Source organism: Manihot esculenta, chromosome 14, assembly GCF_001659605.2.
Source record: "Manihot esculenta cultivar AM560-2 chromosome 14, M.esculenta_v8, whole genome shotgun sequence".
In the NCBI taxonomy this organism is placed as follows: domain Eukaryota; kingdom Viridiplantae; phylum Streptophyta; class Magnoliopsida; order Malpighiales; family Euphorbiaceae; genus Manihot; species Manihot esculenta.
In genome coordinates this window covers 26,589,384-26,613,939 of record NC_035174.2, presented here as the reverse complement: position 1 = coordinate 26,613,939, position 24,556 = coordinate 26,589,384, and the positions used below count along the sequence as shown (strand labels likewise).

The 24,556-nt window shown below is 34.8% G+C and overlaps 1 protein-coding gene across 5 annotated transcripts; it reads right to left on the bottom strand.

The window, feature by feature from the left end:
- Positions 1–220: 220 nt before the first annotated feature.
- On the bottom strand, positions 221–24,054 carry LOC110600314 (protein LNK1). Of its 5 annotated transcripts, XM_043950368.1 has the most exons (9): positions 23,853–24,054; positions 22,688–22,801; positions 14,603–14,677; positions 10,200–10,771; positions 9,058–9,409; positions 7,943–8,692; positions 1,252–1,391; positions 723–858; positions 221–624 (listed from the first exon to the last, which is right to left on the bottom strand). In XM_043950368.1, exons 4-9 carry the CDS (start codon positions 10,562–10,564, stop codon positions 517–519), a joined length of 1,851 nt encoding a protein of 616 aa, XP_043806303.1. In that variant the 5' UTR covers positions 10,565–10,771; positions 14,603–14,677; positions 22,688–22,801; positions 23,853–24,054; the 3' UTR covers positions 221–516. The 5 variants fall into 5 exon arrangements, with proteins under 5 accessions (XP_043806303.1, XP_021592826.1, XP_021592829.1 ...); XM_021737134.2 differs by lacking the exon at positions 14,603–14,677 and having other exon boundaries at positions 23,853–24,053; XM_021737137.2 differs by lacking the exons at positions 14,603–14,677; positions 23,853–24,054 and adding an exon at positions 20,183–21,176.
- Positions 24,055–24,556: the final 502 nt, after the last annotated feature.

Below are 24,556 nucleotides of genomic sequence, written 5' to 3'. Positions count from 1 at the left end.
CCCCCCAAAAAATTAAAAAACCCCTATCAAAGTAATTAAGAGAATGTAGACAAGTAATTGGTATTGGTAATACTCGAAATGCTTATCTAGCATCAGTTAACGCACACTTCACCTGTGGATAACAGGCATGAAACAGCTGTAAATCTCAAAGAATGGGGCAGGCTGGGATTGGTTCTGAGCCACTATTAATCAAAAGACAGGCATAGAAAGTAGCAAGTCGTATCCACAAAACAAGACTAAAACGGGCATGTTATTACAGTCCACATGATAATTGCAACAAAAACAAAACCTCTGTAAATAGGCAGTTAAATAGGTAAGCGTGTTAAGACATTCCAAGTATAAACATCAAAGTTGATTACACATCTGAGAGATGATGAGATGAGGATCCCAACAAAGAATTGAACGGTATCTCTATGTTGGAGCCTCATGGATGGCTATTATACATCATGGTGTCCAATAATCCAAAAACAATAGACATATTCTACAACAAGTGAAGTGAGGCATGTTAAATACTTGTTATTTATTGCCACTCGTTAACAAGCTTTCACCTGCACCGCTGGCAGTTTCGTCCTGGCAAACTTGTTCCTTGGTTATCATAGGTGCACTCGTTACAGACCCATGAACCTGTCAATTCCCCTCCCATTGAGTAAATCTTACAACGCAATAGAGGTTGATGATGTTTTTAAGAGATTTTGTTAAAGCATAAGAACGACAGGCTTTACCATGGCATGAGACTTGAGAGACGAAGGATCATTCACAGGCATCACAGATGGATCAGACGGCCTGTGAAACAGTAAATGGGCTATGGATCGATCTATGGGATTTGTATCAGTTTCCATATCAAGAAACCCTGTGCACCTGAATCAGACCAACCGTCAAATCAGATGAGAAGAGGAATTCTGCAGATAACCTGAAAACTAATGCACTTCAAAGATGACGGAATCGAGGCAGAGGATAAAAATAATATGATTCACAGTTAAGCCTGAATGATGAAACAACAAAATGCGGCTTACGAACTACAGTGATGGATTAATTTAAACACATTTCAGTTATCTTTCCATGATAAATATAAATACGATTGCCACCTTCCATGTCATAAAGAGTAAATGGGTTGCTGCAAAGAAGGCATCATCAGTATCTTAACATTAATCCCATTCCAATCCATCCCAGGTACAATAATGGCAAAATTAACTCGGAACAGATGCACACAAAGGCTAAAAGATAAAATAATGGAGAGAGCAGCGAACGTACTTGTTTGTTTCTTCACCCATCAATGGATCATTGGCGTGTCTATCATCTTTCTTACCACCATCACAATTATGCCTTTGTTCAGCACTCCTAGCCAAGCGATAGAGACTATCTCTTATACACAGTTTTGTCCTAATGTCCAACTGAATTAAAGAACGTTCAGTTCATTAAAACTCATTAGTATAATGATCAAAATGTAGAAACCGTCATATACATGTCCTTTACTAATAAATGTAGATAATGATCAGAAAAAAATAAAATAACAATTTGTCTTTGGTAAGTTTATTCACAGAGATTAAATTAAAAACGAAAGCAAGATTAGATAAACTTAGCACAAATGATAGGGTAATAGAAGAGAATTTAACAGTCCCAGAACTCTCAACATTATAGGTTGACTCGTCAGCTATGGTAACAAGAGAAAGTGCTGTATAAAATTGAAAGCTGATAAAAATATGAGAATTATCCGTTATGTGATCCGTGGCACCAGAATCAATGACCCATTTATGTGAAGAGGAGATGAGACAAGTTTTACCTGTCTCGGCAATAATAGCTGCTGGAGTGGATCCTTTCAACCAATTTTTTTTAATTTTGGTAGGGCGTTAGGATGATTTGGATCTTACTATCAGAAGACATTTTAACCAAAACTTAGCATAGATCACCAATTCACTTCACACAGTGCTTCAAGACACGAAATCAGGCCTTAAAACACAACACCCAACCTTAAAAAGCTTAAACACAAATCAAGAATAGAGGATCTAGAACCTGCTTAGTCACAACAAAGGGGAAACCCAACTTCAATAGCGTTCGATGATAGATCTGCCGCTTGAGACTGGATGGAAACCACGAGGCGACCTCGTAACAGGAACTGAAGGCTTGCCAAAAGTGCCATGCTCCTCCACGCGCCGTCGCATGACGGATCGAACCAACCTTCAAACGGCGCGTGAGATCCACTCGCCAACAGGATGACCATCAGACTTCAAGGAATGGCTGGAAACATGCTTGTGCACCGTGGAAAGCCAGAGGTGAGACCAAACGGGCAATGGATTTCGGTCTACTAGTGAGGTGGAGGACGATGAGTTACTCATCTATAGAATCACATCTGATGGTGGAAAACTCCTCTAATGTGCCTTCTGCTGTACAATCTGATGGTGACATTCCTTCTAGTACTCGGCCTTCTAATCAACCGGCAGTTATTCAAGTTTACTCTAAAAAACCAGTACCTGATGATACATTTTCATCACCAAAATCTACTTTGCCATCAGATCCACTACCAAGTGACTTTGACCTTCTCATTAGTCTTTTGTAAAGGTAAACGACAATGTAAGTCTACCTATTCTATTGCTAACTTTCTTTCTTATGATCATCTGTCTCCTTCCTCTGCCTCTTTAATTGCCTCTATTTGCAATCTTACCCATGAAAGCAAAGGAAGCCCTGCCCCATTTTGGATAGCGTGATGCAATGCTTGAGGAAGTTAAGGCTCTAGATAAAAATCATACTCGAAAACTGGTTGATTTAGAGCAGATAAAAAGGTTGTGGACTGTAAATGGGTTTTTGCTATCAAAGTTAATCCAGATGGTTCTACAGTGAGGTTTAACGTCCGTCTTGTCGTTAAATGTTATGCCCAAATCTATGGCGTTGACTGCTTTGGCAAATGTTAATAAGAATACCTAATTGTTTGAAAAATCCTAAAATTAGCTACTCTTTCATTGTATTTAGTGCTCTTAAGTTTATTAATTACATTCATATGTTACCGCTTTTGTCACGTTTTGATTAAATGGGAATAAGAACCTATACTGAAGTGGTGTAAGGTGGACTTAAGAGATGGAAAAAAAAATTATCGACTCTGGTGATGTATGCCCTTCCTAATTCCTATAACTGCCATACAGTAGCATTTTACAAAGATGCACTTTAAGGAAATTTATGGTGATCGTACTTTGCAAATTGCCGCCAGTCAGTTTGAAGTGGGCCTTCCAAATCAACAACTCAATTTATGTTTTGGATTCTACCTTACTGTGATGTTAGCATGAGAACCTGCCTCAAACTCATGAGATACGATTAAAACAAAAACAATAGTGCATCCACCAAATTAATAAAATAAAAAGCTTAATATAATAAAAAAAGCACATGAAGTTTGGGAGTTTTAAGACTATCAACCTTGAGGGAAGTCATATGGCTAGATGATGAGCAATTCACTTTTACGAATCAGATTTTAGGAATTTTGATGGAGATTATAAATCTTTGTCTCAGAGTTCAGTAAACTATAAGGGAATAAACACTTTGGTGATGGAGTGGGGCAGAGGGAACTAAGGGATAATATATTACATATGTCTACAACAAAATTATTCCTTACCAAATAGGCTTGTCAATTGATGTTAAACACAAGGTTATAGTAACTTTGGCAGCATTCACATTTCTGGAGTACCCAACGTTGGTAAAATTTAAATAATAGATCTACATTTAGAACCTATACAAAGTTCAAGATTTTTATCATTTGGGCATTAATTTATATATATCTGAAGAATTTTAGAAGGCATTTTTAATTCTATTCCAAATTGATTTGAGTATTTATACACAAAGAATCAATCTAAATTAGAAATATTTACAATAAAAATAAAATCCTTATAATCAAGCCTAATTAGTATTCCAAAAATCTGAATCTTCTTAATTAGGAACCTTCTATGTTGGTCAACACTCCCCCTCAAGTTGGTGCATAGATGTCACGCATGCTCAATTTGTAAACCAAGGTGTGATAGGTCTTATTATATTAACTTCTCTTTAATGAAGTGTCGATCAATCTTTATGTACTTCATTCGATTATATTGAACTGAATTGTGAGCTATACTGAAGGCAACTTTGTTGTCACAGTTCAAAAGGAGTTTATCCCTCTCCAACGGCTTCAATTCCTCCAACAATCTCGCAACCATAGAAGTTCACAAACACCTTATGCTATTGCTCTATATTCTGCCTCAGCACTTGATCGAGCAACAACACTTTGCTTTTTTCTTCTCCAAGTGACAATGTTTTCTCCCACAAGTATGCAGTAACCACTAGTCGACCTCCTATCATTTAGGGATCCAGCCCAATCTGCATCTGTAAATGCGTATATGTGGAGAAGACCGTGTTTAGAGAATAGAAGATCTTTTCCAAGAGTAGACTTTAAGTATCACAAAATGCAAAAAACAGCTTGCATGTGAGACTCACGAGTATCATATATAAACTGATTGACTAAGTTGACTGCATCTACTATGTCTGGTCGAGCATGCGAAAGATATTCACCAATCCATGCTTGTAACTTGTGATTGCTCTCAATGAGAGTTTCTGTTGGTTTGCAACCTAACATACCAATTTCTTCCAAAAGATTCAAAATGTATTTTCTCTGAAAAATAAAAATTCCCTTCTTTAACCTGACAACCTCGATTCCCAAAAAATATTGTAGTTTTTCTAGATATTTAATTTTGAATTCCTGAGCCAAAAGCTCTATCAGCCGAGTCATCTCTTGTATGTCATCTCCTATCAACTATGAGAAGTGTAATTTTACCCTTGTGATGTCTGATAAATAGGGCATGATCAACATTCTTTGTTGATAGTCAAAAGAAATCATAGCTCTGCTGTATCGATCAAACTAAGTTCTAGGTGATTGTTTCAACCCATACAAACCCTTTTTTAGCCTGCACACTTTTCCTTGAAGTTTTTCATCAGCAAATCCAAAAGAAATTTCCATATACACTTCCTCCTCCAAGTTTCCGTGGAGGAATGCATGTCTCACATCAAATTGCTGTAGGTTCCAGTCAAGGTTGGCAGCGCAAGATAGTAATACTCTGATTGAATTCATTTTGACAACAGGTGCAAATGTGTCCTGATAATCCACTTCATAGGTTTGAGTGTATCCCTTGGCAACTAGTCTAACCTTGAATCTTTCAATTGATCCATCTGCTTTGTGCTTTGTGTTTCACAGTGAACATCCATTTGCAGCCAATTAGTTTTTTTTCATGTGGAAGAGACATCAACTCCTAAGTCTCATTTTTAGCCAAGGCTTTTATTTCTTCAATCTTCGCTGCCTTCCAATTAGAATCTTTGAGAACTTCCTTCCAATCGTATGGAATAGACACAGATAAAATAGACAAGGCAAATGCTATATAGGATGAAGACAAAGAATCACTAAAAGGAAAGTTAGAAATAGAGTGCTTAATGCAAGACCTAACTCCTTTTCTTTGAGCAATTGATTTATTTAGATCATCAATGGGCTTAAGATTTAGGGATGACTCACTAAATTGAGAAGAGGAAAATTCATGACACTGAATAGGCTGCACAATAGCTTTTTCTACTTCTGTTTTTATCTCTTTTTAAGTATCTCCTTAAATCTGGTTTATCCAAATGCCCAATTTGATCACTAATAGTTTCCCGTATAGTAGTCTCATGCTCACCACTCCCTCTGTATAGTAGTCTCTTCTAGACTAAAACGTTCTAGAATTATAAGACTAGGAATCATCTTTTCTCTCTCATTATCCTCTCCCTGAAAAGGTAATGGGTAGTACTAAAATAAACTTCAGCCTCTAAACTGACAAAATATTTTCTAGATAGAGGGTGATAACATTTGTAACCTTTTTGTATGGAAGAATACCCAACAAACACACATTTAAGAGTGCTTGGATCAAGATTCCCACCTGTTTTAGTATGAACAAAACAAGTGCATCCAAATACCTTTGGCGAAACAGTATAAGCATTTTTCTCTTGCAGCACCTCTAAAGGGCTTTTAAAAGTAAGAACGTTGAGAGGCATTATATTAATGAGATAAACTGCGGTTAAGACTGCATCTCCCCAATAGATGTTTGAAAAATTCATGGTGAAAAAGAGATATTTAGCTACTTCCAACAGGTGCCTATTTTTCCTTTTAGGAACACCATTTTGGACACTAGTGTAAAGACAACTAATTTGATGTAGTATCCCATTAGACTCTAGATAAGCAGAAAAACGTCCATCCATGTAATCTGTGCTATTATCAGTTCTCAAAACTTTTATCTTCGCATCAAATTGAGTATAAACCATCTTGTAAAAAGATTGAAAGCAAAAAAATACATCACTCTTTGCCTCTATTAAATAAATTACGAGTGCAGCAATCAATAAAAGTAATAAATCACGATAGTGAAACTGTTTGAGTAGGTTCCCAAACGTCAGAATGGATGGTCACAAAAGGAATTATACTCCTATTGTTGCTTGAGGGATAAGAGATTCTTGTATACTTAGCGTACTCACAAGTATCACAAACTAAAGAATTACACTAAGTCTTGAAAAATAAATCAAGATAAAGTCTCTAAAATAAAGAAGGATGGGTATTTTAACCGTTGATGCCACTGTATGATTTCCTGGTTAACATCCTCTCAAGGCGAATTCAAATTCATATTACCTTTCAATATATATAAGCCATCGTATAGTTTACCATTGCCAATCCTTTTTTAAATTTGAAAGTTCTGAATAACATAATAATCAGGAAAAAATTCAATTTTACAATTAAGTGCTTTGGTAAGAGCACTAACAAATAAAAGATTAATAAAAAAACGAGGAACATGAAAAATAGAGGATAGCTTGATATTTGGAGTACAAACACTAAAACCGGTTCCAGAGGTAGGAGTGAAAAACCATATGCGATTCTGATAGTGTCTTTTTGCAGACATGGAAGATAATTAAGGAAGCCTTCAGAGGAGACAGTCATATGTCTATTTATACCAGAATCAATAATCCATAAAGCAGAACTAAGAGAAGAAACCTTACATTACTCATACAAATCATTGCCATTTCAAGAAAAAACCCATAATTTTTCTGTCAAAAAGGGTAGAAAATTACTATTAGTGAAGAAAGAATTACTGTTCATCAACAAAAAAGGCACGGGTCCAGGTAGATCAAAGGCGCGACTTGAAGACTAGTCTGCCAAAAAAAACACCGGAAAACATCCCCCACACCGAAAAATGGTGAACCAAGTCACGGGTCCACACAGGTCAGAGATGCGACTTGAAGATTAGGTTGCCAAAAAGGATCGTTGTCGAAAAAGACCACCGAAAAACATCACACGCGCCGGCGCGTGGGAAAGATGTAGAACCTTACAACGGCGCGTGGCTTCACGCCCGTGACCAGACAACGACGGCGATGACAGAATAGGCCAGAAATTGGATAGACTTCCCTTTGGGACAGGTGGTGTCAAACAACTCTCTTGATATAGTCGCCTAGAAGCTTGACTTATTAGTTAATTCTAACTTTTTTGTGACAGGTTTGAAACTTATGCCAATTAAAGTGGCAAAACTCTGATACCATGAAGAATTTTGGGTGAAATTTTTTATTCTATTCCAAATTGAATTGATCTTTTACCAGATTTGAGTATTTATACGCAAAGAATCACTTTAAATTAGAAATATTTACAATAAGAATAAAGTCCCTATAATCAAGCCAAATTAGAATCCCAAAAATTCTGAATCCTCCTAATTAGGAACCTTCTATGTTGGTCAACAATATCATTCTATGCATGCCCATTATATAGATCTTGAAACACAACTGGAATTCTACAATTTCCATATATTTCTAAAGTAGAGATCACTGAAAGAATACAACATGCATGCACATGTTTAAAGATTTTTCAGTGACAAATAAATATGAAAACTGGTTTTCAGTTACAAGTGGTAAACAAAGTTAACAATTACCATACCTGTTCCATGACCCGTTGAAGCTGACGAAAACTAGTTGCTTCTAGTGAGATTTCATCCAACACAGAGCTCATGCAGGAGCTTTCCTGAGCATTTGAAGAATCTAGTTCTGCTGGAATCCCAATGTTAACTCCTTCAATTTCACTGTGACTTTCAACCTCATATCCAGATTGACACGCTTGATTCTGAACTGAATCATAAAATGCTGCTGGACTTGCAACATTTGCACATTTGAAATTCCTAGCATATGGAACTTGTAAATCCTGGTTATGATGTACCCTTTCCCTCTTCTTGGTTGATACAGCAGGAGCCTGTAATGAGGGACTGTGTAAACTGTCCATGGATTGCACTTGATTTGATTCAAATGAAGACTCCTTTGGAGAGGGAGATGGGAGGCCACTACTTTCAGATCCAATTCCAGATTGATTTGGACCGACACAGGTTTGATTTGAAGAACGACCATAGTCCATATGCATACATCGAGTATGTGCCTGCAAGTGATTCAAGGAATCTGAAACTGTGTTTTGTTTATGTTGCTGAACACCAGGAGGGAAAACTTGCTGAGATGTATCCCCAAGCGAACATTGCACATCTGCAAATTGCTCTAAGTTACCAGTAAGTGAGCACTCTGTATCTGTAAATTGCTTTAAGTTGCCATTATGATGGAAAGGACCACCATTATCCATACTTTGTTCTTCTCCCTGTCCTTCTGAACAGTTCCGGTACCTTGCCTGACTTCTATGGCTATTAATCTGTCACATAGCAAGCATCTATTGAAAATTAAACTGCATTGATATCACTTTTTCCCTTTTGTCAAAGATAGGAATACAACTATAGCATTAAAACATTGTCATAGATAATTATTGATTATATATAACTGCCTAAGTGACAAAACTGACTGATATATATATAATGCAATTTGTCTTCTTCTAATTTCGCAGCTGCTTTCTGAATTAATAATGGGCAATATTTTGAACTCAAAATGACCATTAAACTCAAAGTGCTTCTGACGGTCATGCAGGGCCCTCTGAAGCTCCTAAATGCGAAACAATTATTCTAGCTTAACAATGCTATTGGGATACAAGCAACCATTTGAAAACATTATAACTTTACAAACCTGCTTATTAAGCATCAACTCATTCTTGCTAACAGATTTTGCATCTGATCCATTTGGAAATTGCATGCGACTAAAGGCAGAATTTTCAGCAGCACCAGCAGTATTGGAACGTATTTTGTCACCTGTTACTAGAGATTCCTTATTTGAATCATTGACAGAAGCATCAGCATTGTTTAGACTACAAGCATCGTGACGTTCTGATATGCAATTCAACACACTTGCCTTAGAACTTGAAAACTTAGAACCCAACTTTAATGCATCTTCAGATGCTCCGGTAGATCGAGATGAAGAAAACCAGCACAAGTCATCCTCATTACTGAGACTCCCCAACCCAAATGTTGAATCACAGCTTCTACAGGGTGAAATAAATATAAATACAAGCCAAATACAAAAGCATAAACACACACGCGCGCACGCGCATGTGTCAGCACACACATGTATGCACACAGTATATACATTATATATATATATAGTTCAAGTACACAGATTCAAGAGAGGATACTCTAAGCTTAGAAATTCCAATTTGCCATTACAATAAGAGAAGCTCAAACCCTATTGTTTAGTCCAAGGTTTACGGAAATCTTGATGAACTTGAAACACACACACACACACATATTGAAAAAAGTTATGTAAATGATAAGGATACAGATTATCCATTTTGTTCATTGTGTAAGAAAAATTAAAAAACAAGGTGGGTAATCTGTAACCTTCCCATTTACAGAACTCTTTCAAAATAAGATTTTTCTTGACATAAGTACAAATTGATACTCTTACAATTTTGATCAATACTTGTCAATGTCTAATTGAATTGAAATCTAATGCATGATGTGCACAAGTGGAGTATTAAATCAAATTACGAAAATAGTGGAATACAAAAACAATGTTACATAATAATTTAGAATGGACATAACTTCATCATTCTTCATCCTCCCCCCCCCCCCCCAAAAAAAAAAAAAAAAAAAAAAGAGCACATACACGTGAAATGTCATCTAAAGGACACACGAGTACATGTATCTTACTTGTTATATATTTGTTTCATAAGGAACCCAAATTACGTAATTGCAAAAGTCCTGCCAGGTAAAAAATTTAACCAGGATAAATAAAAGCATATTGTAAAATAAGAAGGGCAATGCATTAACTACCTAAACATCCTGTCAACATCTTCAAAATTCCCAATGTCATCAGGCCACCCGTAATATAGTAGATCACTGTTTTCTTTATCTTCATGATCATTGTCAAAAAAGTTAAGACCATCGTCTGTCTGAGACATGTGACTGAGTGGAAAACGATGTCTGTCAGTATTGTCTGCACCACTCTTGTCATCCAAGATAGGATCATCAGAACAAAACTCGCTACCAACTGAATCAGTATTCCCAATTTTCAAGAAGTGATAGGATGCTCCTGTTTCTTCAGAGGCAATACTTGACAACTCTTTGACTGGGCCACTATCACAAGAAGCAGGAAAAGCACCATCAGGTGCATGAGACCATGAGCCCTTATCTAGCATCCTATCTTTCTTGGTCAGGGTAAGCAAGCTAGTTTCCTCTTTTCTCTGTGTGCATGTAGCATCACCAGCATTACTCAAAACGCCAATTACTTCGAGCCTTGGTTTCTTATCACTGTGAACTCTAAATTGATCCTCACATTCCTCAGCAGGATGAGGTACTATATGGTCGTCAGTCTCACTAAATTCATCCCACACATTATCATCAAACTGTAACAGTGGAAAAAGATATCAGCCAACAAAAGAGAGGTCAATAGCTAATTAATTTCTTAAAAATGCAGTAAACAAACATATTCAGAATACATAAATAAGAAAGCTGGCAAACAATTTCAAGAAGATAACAGTAGCAAACTAGGGGGACAGATATCAATTTAATCAGTTTAGTAACTTGTATTATCTTAGCAACATGGGCTCATGGACAATTGGGAAGTCGGCAAAAAGAAAAAAAAGATTTAAAGCTCAACTTATCCCATCCACTTATTGGGGAAGTTCAAATTAGTCTTCTTTCAACTTTTTTCCATATTGGCCTAGAAGTTCCAATTTAAGCTCAATTTAGCCCAAAAATAAAGAAAATTAAAAAATTGGGTTTATTGATTTCTGGACTGAATAAATGAAATCAAGAAAATTAGCTCAGAATTTACGAAGTTGACCACCTTGATTTTTTATATGAGTAATAGATCAAGAAATATAAACAAAAATTTTTTACTTTTAATGGTCTAAACTGAACTTCCTAAAAAATATACAAGTGAAATTGAGCGATAAAAGAAAAGGAAAAAATATAAACAAAAATTTTTTACTTTTAGGCTAAATTGAGCTCAAAATGAAATTTCAATTCTAATTTGGACCAAAAGTTTAAAATGGTCTAAACTGAACTTCCTCAAAAATATACAGGTGAAATTGAGCAATAAAAGAAAAGGAAAAAGATCTAGAAGGTGTTCAGAATTATCCCCAAAGACATTCGGACTTGTGTTTGAAACGAAGCAACAAATAAAGCACATGAGAGCTAAATATACTTAGTCTGCAGTAATTGGAGTATGATCTATAGAAAGACATCAGAGCCTTCCTCAAGTATCAGTGGGTATTCCTGAAGCAAAAGAAGTATCAAGTATACTTCTACGTCCAAACAGCGAATTGTTAAATCAGTATGAGTCTTTATGTGGTAAAGATTTCACTTCCATTTGACCAAAATTAAGGTAGCATTTAACAGAGCACTATGAGTATATTATAAAATGGAAAAAAAAAAAGGTGTGAAATTAGGTATATAATAATTGATAGAAAATGATGCTTCATGTAAATGGGCCAAGAGATCTTTTTATCAATGTATAAAAGGTAAACTTAGCATAATATGACCCGAAGTATGACCCACTGGCAAATTTAATAGAGGAGGACAAATAAAAATTAGGGTTTCTAAGGAGACGAAATTCATTAAATGGAAAAGAAAGAAGAGAGAGAGTCAGGTCATAAAGGTATGCCACCATCGCTCTCCTCCTCTTTTTCCTGCCCTCTTTTCCTCCTTGTTTTTCCAGGACTAAAAAGTCATTGCATATTGTTCCATCACAGAAAGTATCAGATGTTTTATCCATGTCATTAATCTAAAGTTCACAGCAACATAACAGCCGACCAAAATTCCTATTGTGATATAAATGATTCATGATGTCTTGTCCATTATTAGAACCCTGGTCATGATCCATTTTGAGTAATAACAAATTGGATTAAATGAATACAATAATTTAGATAAAACACAACGTATGCAGACTTTGGATGATTACATTTATATCTACACATTGGAGACAAGACTTTAAGCAATTTGCAAGAGAATTGGGAGGAGCTCCAAAGGACAGAAGTAGACCGCTTACTTTCACGGGGAGATTCCTATATGCAAAAACATAATAACTATAGAACATGGTTTTAAATCGCGATAGCGACCACGTTCGCGGTTGCGGTCCCAGCCACGTTGTGGGTAACAGAAATAGACCTGTAACGGCTGTAACGTAATGGTAACAGCCTAGTCGCTACGCAAATTTTTCAAAAAAAATTGCAAAGTTCATGAAATGATATTGATTAGATTTAATTCAGAACAATGTATACAAATGCATAATAAATATAAATATATAAAATATAGATTATTTAACTTAAATTAAACATAATATAGTTTAAAATAAGAAAAATCAACATAATCTTTATAGATTGAGTAAACTAATAGCTCAAAGTACAATTTTAACTCAAAACTAATACTTTAATCCACAAAAACTTTTTAAAAAAAGGAAAAAAAAAACAACAATTAAAAACTAAAATAGATAAAATTTAACTAACTTTTTGAAAGAAATAAGCTTGGAAATAGAGTAGCTTATAATGAATCTAAGCTTATATATGAGAAATATACAAGGAAGATTGAAATTTGAAAGAGAAAGGGAAGAGAAAACTTAAAAAATATAGTCTTTAAATCTGCTGAAAAATGTAGCAACTAATGTAAATGAAAATAGGGAGCAAAAGAATGATATAAAAGAATTTTAATTATTGGCAACGACGGTAACGTCCGTTACCCCTGAAAATTAGGGGGTCGTTGTATAATAGGGTAATAGGTAATGGCCTCCCCAAAATCTGTTACATAAGCGTAACGGCCATTATTTAAAACCATACTATAGAAGCAAACTTGGATGGGATCCTCCAATTTTCGGTTTATACGAGTCATTATTTCCTTCCATTCAATATATCACCTTCCCCCTGCTCTAGAACGAGCAAAGGAACTACTAACTTGTTAGAAATGATGCGCATAAGGTGCTATACTTTTGTCTCGACTCTCAAGCGATCACCGGAGAAGTCTCTTTCCTCTCTATTGTGTTCCATGAGTTTATATCTCAGGGAAACTCATCCACCAATAATGTTCCCGCTCCTTTAGTTAGAGTGTCCAGGAAAAGTAATTTGAGAATTCAACAGTTTCTAATTAGGAACTTCCCCGAAAAGTTAAAAATCCTTATTTTCTTGAGAATACTTTTTCCTCCATTTTTTCTTGCATTTTTTTGTTATTACTATTGGCGGTCCTATTATAATTGTTTCGTCATGCCAACTAGGTAAACCAGTCCTTATTTCTTAAAAACCCTAAGTGTGTTTTCCCGACTATAGTACACAAATCCAGATGAAAATAATATACGGTCCACATTTCCTTAGTCCGGAACCTGAAATTTTATCTTTCTTCCCTTCCTTAGTTTAAAAAAGAGGCTGACACCATTGATTCCTCAAGCATCCACATAATTACAATTAAATAGCTTTAACTTCATTGTTCAAAATACATCCTATCTATCTTGTTTCCAAACTCCAGCCACCATTCCATTTCAAGACATTGATCTCACAACCTAATTTATCCACAGGCCATTATAAATACTAAATGCCAATGGTTCTAAGTCTAGGTGCAAAGAAAGGTGCAGAAAATGTTTCATGACTCAGTTTCTGATAATCACTTGGGAGAGAGGAACAAGTTCTTTCTATAATCCTAAAAGCTACTTCATAGAGGTTAAATGAACGAATCATGCTTTAGCAACAACATCAAGAGAATCTAAGGGGGAAAATGATGAGATTTTCTTTTCCTCTTCCTTTGTGACATTATGCATATTGAACAACATTGTTCATGCTTTGTAAATACGTTTACAAACAAGCACTTCATTTTAACATACAAACCAATAAACAAAATCTAATAAAGCAACATTTTGATTAAAAGGGATAGGGAGGCCAGATAGCATGTGTAAGGCTCTATCTAAACCTATAGCAATATAACTTCACAATAACATATTTGCTAACAAGAAGTGATAATCTACAAGAAATCCACCAAAGTTGTCTATGAGAAAGGATTATGTATTTGTATGAAAGCCAAAAGAAGGATATGACAAAGTGAAGCTTGGGTAATTGACAAGCATCACATTTTAGTAAAGAAAGATGAAGAATGAGAGGACAGAAGTGGAGTTACTATCTAGAGACTGAAACTAGGAACGACAAAAACAATTTCACTATTTTCCCAAAATGTTAGATGATGAGAAGCATACGAACTCTTTATCCTGAACTCAGATGGTAGAGGTCATTCCAAATATGCCCTCCACCAGTTTTCATCATTGGCTTGAGATCCTGAAACAATCGGAATGGTGAACGTCATTGAATCTAAGTATTGAAAATAGGATGAGTACTGAGTAGTGCTCACCCAATGAGTAAAATTATCATCTTGAAAGAAGACATAGAGAAGGTTTATAGAAGTTGTGAGGAGGGTGGTGTATCAAAAAGCCTAACTCGGTCACACATGAAATTGCAGTTGAGAAGTAAACACAATCCAGAGTTCATCTATTAGTTTTTCTTTTAATAACACATAAAAATATATTTCTAACCTTCATTGAAGGAAGAATAAAAATATAAACAAAATAAATTAGACACATACAAAATTCGCAACTAAGAGGAGTAATCAGGTCAAATCTAGCATATATTTCCAAAATAACAATAAAAAAATGCCTTTTCCCACAGTAAAGCAGTAAAGTGTAGTATATGCCATATGGAAAATAAAACTAATTTTACTAATAAAAATTTGTCTTAGCTGAAATTTAAATGCATATTAAATAAATCTCTCTCTCGTCCAAATAACAGGGAACAACGAACCAATGCAATTCACCAACCTATCCTTCAAATCCAAGTTTCATAAGCCTAGTCGAGCTTCCTTGCTATCATGTTAAACTTACACTTGGCAAAGCTAAATAAGTAATTCAATATTTTTACATCTCCAAGTCATAGGACCTTTTTGTTACAAAGCTGATGCAAAAGGTCCCATCATGGAATATAGATTTAAATAACAGCCATTATGCATTTTAAATGTGGTTTGCTTTTTTTCTTTCTTGTTTTCTCTATTTTAAGTAACAAAAACTGACAACACAAAACACTGTAGAAAACACACATGGTAAAAAAAGGGAAATAATTAAAACCATGAGGTAGTGGACTTCATAAATGCCTCCTCACTCATTCAAAACATGCATGTCATGTAAATGAGTGATATTACACTCCTTTGCATGTGCACAAGAACGTCAAGTAGAGTCCTTCATTCTTGTTGTCCCACAAAGAACATCATTGCCTGATGGGCAATAATTAAGCACCAACGGGGTTTATTTTTTCATTTCTCTCTTAGAGATTAATTTCGTGGACTACTTATTCATATTGTCTCTTTAATATAAGTGTTCTACTACATCATAATTTGTTGATTGCTGAATGCCAGCAGAAATTTTACATATCAACACCAATTAGTAATTAACACAGTAGAAGTGCTTGTAAATATTCCTCTCGTATTTGTCGCTATGACAGATGTTACATAATGGTTGCACCTTTGTGGATTTTAGACATTTCTCTTGAACATGGAAACTTGTAAATAGTATAAGCACAAATGCATAGATCAAAAGCTCCTGATTTCTGAAAACAATTAACCAAAAGTTACTACTATTTTTGTCTGAAAAAGCTTAGATGGAGGTGCAAGTGCAAAATCATATCAATCGTGGATTTAAATGACGGTTGAACAGGAAGAAGACAGTAACAGCACAACCTACTGCTATGATTTTTTTTTTCGAAAAGCGAAATAGTAGATATTTAAAGATATAAGTAAAAGCTTGTAATGGCCATTAAATATGCTTTTTCCTATAAATAATAAGATTACAGTAACAGAGGCCTCAAAAACCCCTAAAAAATGGCAGCTACATTGTAACAGTCTTTATTTATAACTACAATATCAATTAAAGATAGTAAAACCATGGTTTTAGATAATGTTACATAATGCAATGGCCATTAGCTACAGGTATTTAAAGAAACCGTGGCCGTTAAGTCCGTTATTTAATAGCAAGAAAAATTTGTGCAAGTAAAAGCTGTTGCAGGCCATGACTTAACGGTCTACAGTTACTTTCTTTTCTCTGCAGGAGACAACCTTCTTCACGTGAAGCTTGAATTATAGAAGGGTTGAAGATCCTCTTTTCATTAACAGCAGCCTTCATTAGTTCATTTTCCCAAGCAAAATTGCCAAAACTCACAAAATCAGATTTCTCTCAAGTATCAAGCTCTCTTCTCAACTTTCTCTCAATATTTCTCTAAATTTCACTACTCTTTTAAGTGCTATTAATAAAAGAATTGCAAATTTTTGTGTTCAAAAGAATCAAGAGAAGTTTCAAAAGCTATAGTGCAAAAGGTTAGATTTTTTTTTTTCAACAAATTTCAGATATTTTTTGAATCATTTTGTAGTGAATGCAAAAACAAAAATAATTAGAAGTTACAATGTTAGAAAACTTTGATTAGAAATTTAGAACTTAAGAATTATTACTTTTTCAACAATTTTTATATATATTTTGAATACCTTTTAGTTTTTAGTGAATGCATAAATAAAAATAATTAGAAGTTAGAATTTTAAATAACTTTTATTAGAAATTTAGAACTTATGCTTCATTATTTGTTCAACAATTTTTAGATATTCTTTTGAAAGTTTTTAATGAATGCATAAATAAAAATAATTAAGAGTTACAGTGATAACTTTGATATTTAAATAATTTTACATACTTTAAATTTAAATTAATTTGCATATTAATTGATAATATATTATTTGTTTTATAGTATATTATTTGATAATTTGAAAATGCCAAGAAAAGGATCTGAAAAACCAAGTCAATATGTTGGATGAAATTTTGCTACCTCTATAGGGAACTGTAATTTTTGTGGCAAAAGAATAAGTGAAGGATTAAGTCACCCAAAGCAGCATTTGGCTAATATACCAGAGAAGTTGCTAGTCAAAGGTTTTTTGCCCAAATTAAAAAAAGGAAAAATTACTACTTACTCCCTATGGTATGAGAAAACTCACTAGTTAGTCTCTCAATATTGAAAAATGCATTTAAACGTCCCTGACGTTTTAAAAAGTCTACACTAGTTAGTCCTCCGTTAATTTTTCCGTTAAGTATTTTATTATTTAGTCTTCATTGGTTTGAAAATTTTATTAGTTGATTCTTTAAATTTTTAAAAAGTTTTATCAGGGGTATTTTAAACTTTTTTGTAATACTTAACGTCTAAAACTAACGAGAGACTAACTAATAGATTTTTTAAAAAATCAAAAATATTTTAATGCATTTTTCAAAACTGAGGAACCAACTAGTGAGTTTCTCCATACCATAAAGACTAAGTAGTAATTTTCACACAAAAAAAGCCACAGCGAATGTGTTGAGGAGTTTAAGTTGCCAAAAAATCCCAAGTCCTAACTCTGATTTCTAAACAAAAATTGATCAGTTGGAAATTAAGAATTGATCAACCAAACCAAATTGAATCGAAATATATTTAGTTCAGCTTGGTAAAAAAAAGTATCTCGATTGAACTGACCGACCAATTGCTCACTCTAGTATGTATGATCGTGGTTTTGATGCACAAGAATAAATTCATTCACTAGTAATTAGGTCGTTACAATATGCTAGGCGTTAACCATAACTTATGAAAACTAAGAGTGGATAGAGAACTCACTCTAGGTATAACATAAATGAGTTTCTATAAATATCAAAATGTTGTAGAGTCATTGTCAATTAATAGTGAACCTAGAAACACTCCGACAATCAAGATGCTATTAAATTGATTAATTAATTAAAATGTTCAAGTAGTTAATTAAATTCATTAATTTAGTTTGTAATTAAATTTACAAGGTCCATAGTATGACTTAAGACTAGATTAAAAATGGGTGACATAAAGACTTGATTTATACGGAATATAAATTGGTCATCTTGAAACAAAAAATTCAAGGAGTATTACTATTTATGAGGTGAATTTTAGGCTAAACCATTTAAATGTTATATAGGATTAGTTTATATTGGACATGAAATTAGATCATAGTGGAATTTCTCTATATCTTTGGGAAAGGTGATCTTAGTTTAAATTGGTTTTAGACATAGGCCAAAGAGATCATTTCTAAATTGGCTTGATCTTAATCTTGGTAGTAAGAAGAATGATTTGATGGGCTTAAACTATGGCCTTGTGAAGTCCAATGGGCTTAGCCCATATTCAAAGTTCACTAAGCCATATAGCTTGAGAAGGAAGAAACATAAGAAGAAAGGAAAGGGTCTTATTCCAATGTTCTTCCTAGGAAGGCCTTGTCTATGGCTTCTTTTTCTCATGTGTAATTGTTAGAGACTACAATTGTCAATTTCTTCTCCTTCTACCTTTTTTTGTTTCATTAAAAGGTTCAAAGAATATTATGTCTTTAATCTTTAGCCTATGCTTGGAGGAATTGGTTCCTCAAGCTCCTATTACCCTAACCTTTTGTTAAATGTAAATTCCAACCCTGTGCTAATTGGTGGCTGAACCTAAAGAGAGCACAAAGGATGGAGGAATGCAAAGCATGGGTTGTCTTGGTTGTCGTGTTCGTGTGGACGAATCAAAGGGCCAATAGTTGGAGGTTTACCCAAAAACAGAATATGATTTTGTGATTCAAGAGGCAAGCCTAACCTTAATTTAAGTTGTGTTATTTAAATTACCAAATCACCATTGGGCAAAGGTCCAATTGAAGTCATAAGAGTTATGACTTGTATTATGATTGTATGTATGTTTTAATTGAAGCAAATGTTGTGCGGTTTGTTGTTGAAAGAATGAAATCAAAATTTTTTAAAATCACCTTCCCAATGCCCTTTCGCTTCGCACACCTTCATGCTACTCCTTCCTTGGCCTACCTAAGCTACCGTTTTGCTTGGCATCTGCTGCTTGAAAATACTATTCTCCTACACTTGCATGATGCATTGACCCAACAATCAAGTTTGAAATTTGGTGAAATTCCCATGCACCTGCTACTTCACATTCAGTTGATCAAAATGGTTCAAGCTATTTGATTGTATTTGAATTCATTAAAGTTGTTTTACAAATTTGTTGAAATTCATACTTATCTGTATTTTTAATTGACTCGCCAATATAGGTTGTTGAATACTCGAATCTGCATTATTGATTTAGGGTTATTGAATTGATGGCAGACTAGCTTGCCCATCTAGGGAAGTAAACATTCTGCAATTGTTGGTTTGGGAAAATTTAAATTTGACTATTAAGTGTTTAAACTTGTAGAAATTCATATTTGTTAGTATTGTTGATTTATTCTCTGCTTCTGAATACTTGAATCTGGATTGTTGATTTTGGATTGATGAATGGCACACTAGTTTGTCCATTTGGGGAAGGGAACAAGACAGCAGGGAAGACAGCCTTACAATATATATAGCTTAGCAGATAACGATACCCTTTATTTGGTAGGGGCAAAATTTTGGACATGCACAAAGCCGACATTTCAACTGAAACAATTCGATGGGGTTCTTCCTTCAATTTGGTTCAATTCAGTTTTTTGATTTTTCTATATTTCTTTTCAGTTTGGAACTAAACTAACTGAATGTTTCGCCTTAAATAGAATTATTCCCGAGTACCATTAGCATGAACTGCAACTGTTTTCTAAATCATAACTTAAGCCAACCAGGATGATATATTGCTTTTGCCACAATCTTAGATATTGGATAGTAGATGAATTGAAAAATGAAACCACGTTATGAAGGTCAGAACCAGTAATAAATCAATAATCATAAGTAAGATGAGAGTTACAAGTAGATCAAGTACCTTTTCTGATAGCAAGAGTGCTGCAAGTCCAGGCCCAAGGAAGCCGAAGGTTTATTTTAGGAAGAAGTTTAGAAAAATGGAGGGCCCAAGGGCAGGTTCTGGAACCGGACAGCTGGTATCTCTAGAAAAGTAAGAGACAAATGAGAAGGAATATTCTTAGTTATGCTGTTAGAGGGATTCTCTGGAGAGGTTGTCCTCCCGAGAAACGCTCTTGTATTTAAATAATAGTAGTCTGAAATTTGGTGAGTAGGAGTGATTTTCCTCATTTTTCTGTGAGCATCTTTGCTGGCTAGCTTGAGCTAGAACGGAAGGAACTCTCCTGGTTTATTTCCTTATTGAGTTTTTATAGAAGGATTGATTTTGTATTGAGATACTCCTGCTTGGGTATTAATAAAACCCAGTTTTCTATTATTTCTTGAGCTTAAACCCTTTTTCTAGTTCCTAGCTCTATCAAATTGGTTGGATTTGCTGGATCCCTCCCCACCCATGACCAAAACTAGAATGGAGGGAAGAGTAGATGTGATAGAGAGGAACCTGGGCAGCATTGAAGAGTTACTGGCTGCCATGAAGATGGATCAAGAACAGAAGCTACTTCCGATGAAAGCATACCAGGATCAAAAGTTTGCAAGGTTAACATCATTGTTGACTTCTTTGGTTCGTGGAAAGGGGATTACAGACGAAGGCAATACTTCGAACAGAACTCCTCAAACTGGGAACAGCTCTAGCATTCAACCGATACTTCTGCAAATGTCACAATGTTGGATGACTCCACTTTATCGGTAAAAAGGGTGGAGCTAACCAACTTCGACGGACAAGATCCAGACATCCGGTAGTTTGGTTGGCGAAGGCATAACAATATTTTCTCATTAGCAATACGAGAGAAGATCTGAAGGTACAGATTCCCCTAGTTTGCATGGAGGGACCTGTGTTCCATTGGTTCCGATGGTTACAGCTTAGAACTCCAGAACTCTCTTGGGCCCAGCTTGGTGCAGAACTAAAAAAAATGTATGGGGGAGATTAGTGAGCTAATCCACATGAGAGATTGGCCATGATTAAGCAAGAAAAATTGGTAGATGAATATATTGATGTTTTTGTGGCTCTAGCCTCTCAAGTGCAGGGATTAACGGATCAGCAATATTTGGGGTTCTTTCTCTGTCAAAATTAACACTTATGTTGTTCATAAATAAATAATTTAGTTCCTATATTTTAACTTCATCAAACTGGGAAAAAATATTGCTTTGATAGAGAGACCTTCAATTTGACAAAGTCAAAGTACAGGGACTAAACTATTGGGTTTAAACATAGAGAGACGTGTTAATTTTGAAATACCTCAGCGTTGTAAATATAATTTTCCCTAAATTTTTTATAAAATTTTGTGTAGCAACGAGTTGTTACTGTTGAATCCAATATTGATCGTTACCCCTTATATGGACCATAGGCACTCCTCCCCCTTGAGCTAGCTTTTGGGGTGAGTTAGACCTGCCCCAAATTTAACACGATATCAGAGCCTCCCCATCCAATGTTGAGCCTCCCATAAATATGTCACGCACCAGTAAAAATTATGGGCGTGAGGGGGTGTGTTGAATTCCATATCGGTTGTGGAAAAGGGTAATGTGCCCCTTATATGGGCCATAGAGCCTCCTCCCCCTTGAGCTAGCTTTTGGGGTGAGTCAGGCCTACCCAAAATTTAACAGTTACCATTACATCATGACAGTTATATGCTTGTTTTCATTAATGGTGACTGATTTAAAACTATGCTTGTAATATACAACAATATGTGATTGTGTTTTAAAACTATGCTTATAATATACAATAATACATCTTATAAGTCATGAAAGATCTGCTGACCTTATTTTTATCATCTCCAACACCAGCATGTTACAATACTAGAAAACCATAAACCTGCTCATATATAAGTTCTAATATATAAAAATTTTGAAAAAATGGGGAAAAATTCTAGTGTATAGAGATCTCATAAAATCTTTGGAACTCTAAAAGCAGAAAAACTTAGTTATCAAAGGGTTGTCCTTTGTAATAGAAGGATTGTAATTAAGGAAACAATTATCTTGATCCTTCCTCAACCAAAAATAATAAAACTTGTCTTAATAGCAAATAAGTGAACAATGTTTAGTTTTGTTTCCTAGTTATCCTCAAATTATATTACTTAGTATTTTGTCTAACAAAAATCTACAACCACCATTTCGAAAAAAATGAGAACTAGATACGTTATCATTAACAATATACATTCTTCACAGCCAAAATAAGTTCTTAGCTCAAAATCCTCCCAGATAGGTTGTTCACTCAATATTTCACACCAAAAAGTAAGTTAAAATGTCCATGCCAATATGAACAAAGAAAGCCAAGTACAAGATTTTATAGTTTGATTTATCTCAAGTTAAAACAACATGCAAGAATTATCTAATAAAGTAATTTTCATGGTTAACAATAGACAAAAGGTGAAAATAACTCAAATAAAAACAAAACTGTAAATAGATGAATCCCTACCTGATATATGCACAAGTCTGACATTCCTCAGAATTTTCTACCCACCACTGAAGATGCAAACAATTTGATAAAATATCATGGCTACTATGGAAAATCTGCCCTCAATTATGCTTTCTGAGTTGGGCAACAAGAATAGATGTCAGTGTACATGCATTCAGGTGGTAGAAAATCACAGATACAAGAAAAGGGTGAAATAATTCAATCTAGAGTTTGAACAAATGAAACCAAGAAGTAATGTTGGCACAACTAAGGCAAGCTGATCCTTCATAGTTTAGGTACTGATGCTAAACGCTTTTAGTATTCTGTTTTTTATTACCATTCACAGTGCTAGGCCTGCACTCAAATAGCCCTCAAGAACAGTCTTTTCTCATGCTCTTTTGCTTCCAGGTCATACTTTATTATATATTATTTTATTTTGAAAAAAAAATAGGAAATAAATTTCTATTTTCTTTAGACTTAAAACTAGAAGCGGTCCTGCGTGACCTAACCCTCTACTTCGAAAAATTTTCAGTTCGGAGAAATAACAATGGATTCCAAATTTTTTTAAATTTACGTCTGCAGAGAATCAAAGAGGATACGGAGGAACCAAATTCCACTTAAGCCAAATGATAAGAACATTCAATACACCTAAACTAGAAACGGGGAAAACAGGCTTTTTTTTGACAAAAAAAAAAAAACCCATTTTCCTAGCACCAAATCATAGCAGAAAGGAAAAACCAAGACATTTCAACCAATAAGAAAATGGACCAAAACTCCACATCCTAATCAATCAATTAAGATACACTTCAATGGCACTATATCCAATTTCACTCTGTTAGCCTTCGGCTAATTTCGAGTTCTTAAAATCGAGAAATACAAGCTTTCCTTTTCCACTTTCTAGTAATTTCTCTGCAACCAAACAGAAAATGAACCTAAGAGCATGGTGATATGATGCTACCAATAATAATTCAACTAAGTAGACTTACAAAAAATATTCAGATTCTATTATTTGTTTTAATTTGACCTAAAATTAATCTCCAGTTCTAAAGAAACTCTCAACAGCAAAACAGACAACAAAACTAACTAACGAAAAGATTAAAACACAAAAAGGGGGAAAACATTCAATAAAACCACAGAATTTGCAGCAAAATAATCAACCAGCAAGGATCTCCCGTTAGAAACTCACCTGGAATCCGAAACCTTCATCCGCAGAGAATTCAAAAACTTCCCTAGACAAATCAAAAGCCTCTGAGTCTCAGCACAAAGCAAAATCACCAGCAAATCCAAAGGTCACTTTGCCCTAATCAGCAATTTCTGGTAGGTTCTAGAGCGTAGCAATCTCTTAAATTTTTTTATTATTATTTTAGGAGTATTTTTAGAGAGACGAGATGAGACTGACACGTGGCGAGGAGATCAAAACCAGCAAGCGTAGATATCAGAATTCGTGGACGAGAGAGGGAGATGAGATCCGATCACTTTCCGCGATGTTATTGGTCCACGTAATTAGTAGGTTCTAGAGAGTCGACGCGTGTCCAGTCCACTTGTTTGAGGAATATTTTGAGAAGTGCACGTGTCCCGTTTGCAGTGACGTCAGCTTGCTTTCGGTGGTTTAGGTATCATAAATAGTTTTTTATTTAGTAATAAACACAACATTAATATAATTAATTATAAATAAATTAATTAATTAATTAATATTGCGTGCGCTCGCCGTTAGTTTTTCTGGTTGGTCGGCGGTTTTATTTCTTTTATTCCTTACATATGGTGAAGTTACCCCGTCGCCGCGTTTTTCGGACTGGCTCCGATTTAAAATTTTTTTAAGAAAAAAAGGCCATTTAGTTGTCGTGTGGCCTCTTGTGAGGAACATAAATTAAAAAAAAAAAAGAAAAATAA

Bases quoted from the DNA above. Each gene is read 5' to 3' on its own strand.
- LOC110600314 (XM_021737134.2), bottom strand. From the start codon at position 22,711: ATGTCAGACTTGTGCATATATCAG. The intron at 9,410-10,199 runs GTAGTTAATGCA...TTCACCCTGTAG, and splicing joins GATGTTGACAGGATGTTTAG to AAGCTGTGATTCAACATTTG. The intron at 859-1,251 runs GTACGTTCGCTG...GGTCTGATTCAG, and splicing joins ATGGGTGAAGAAACAAACAA to GTGCACAGGGTTTCTTGATA.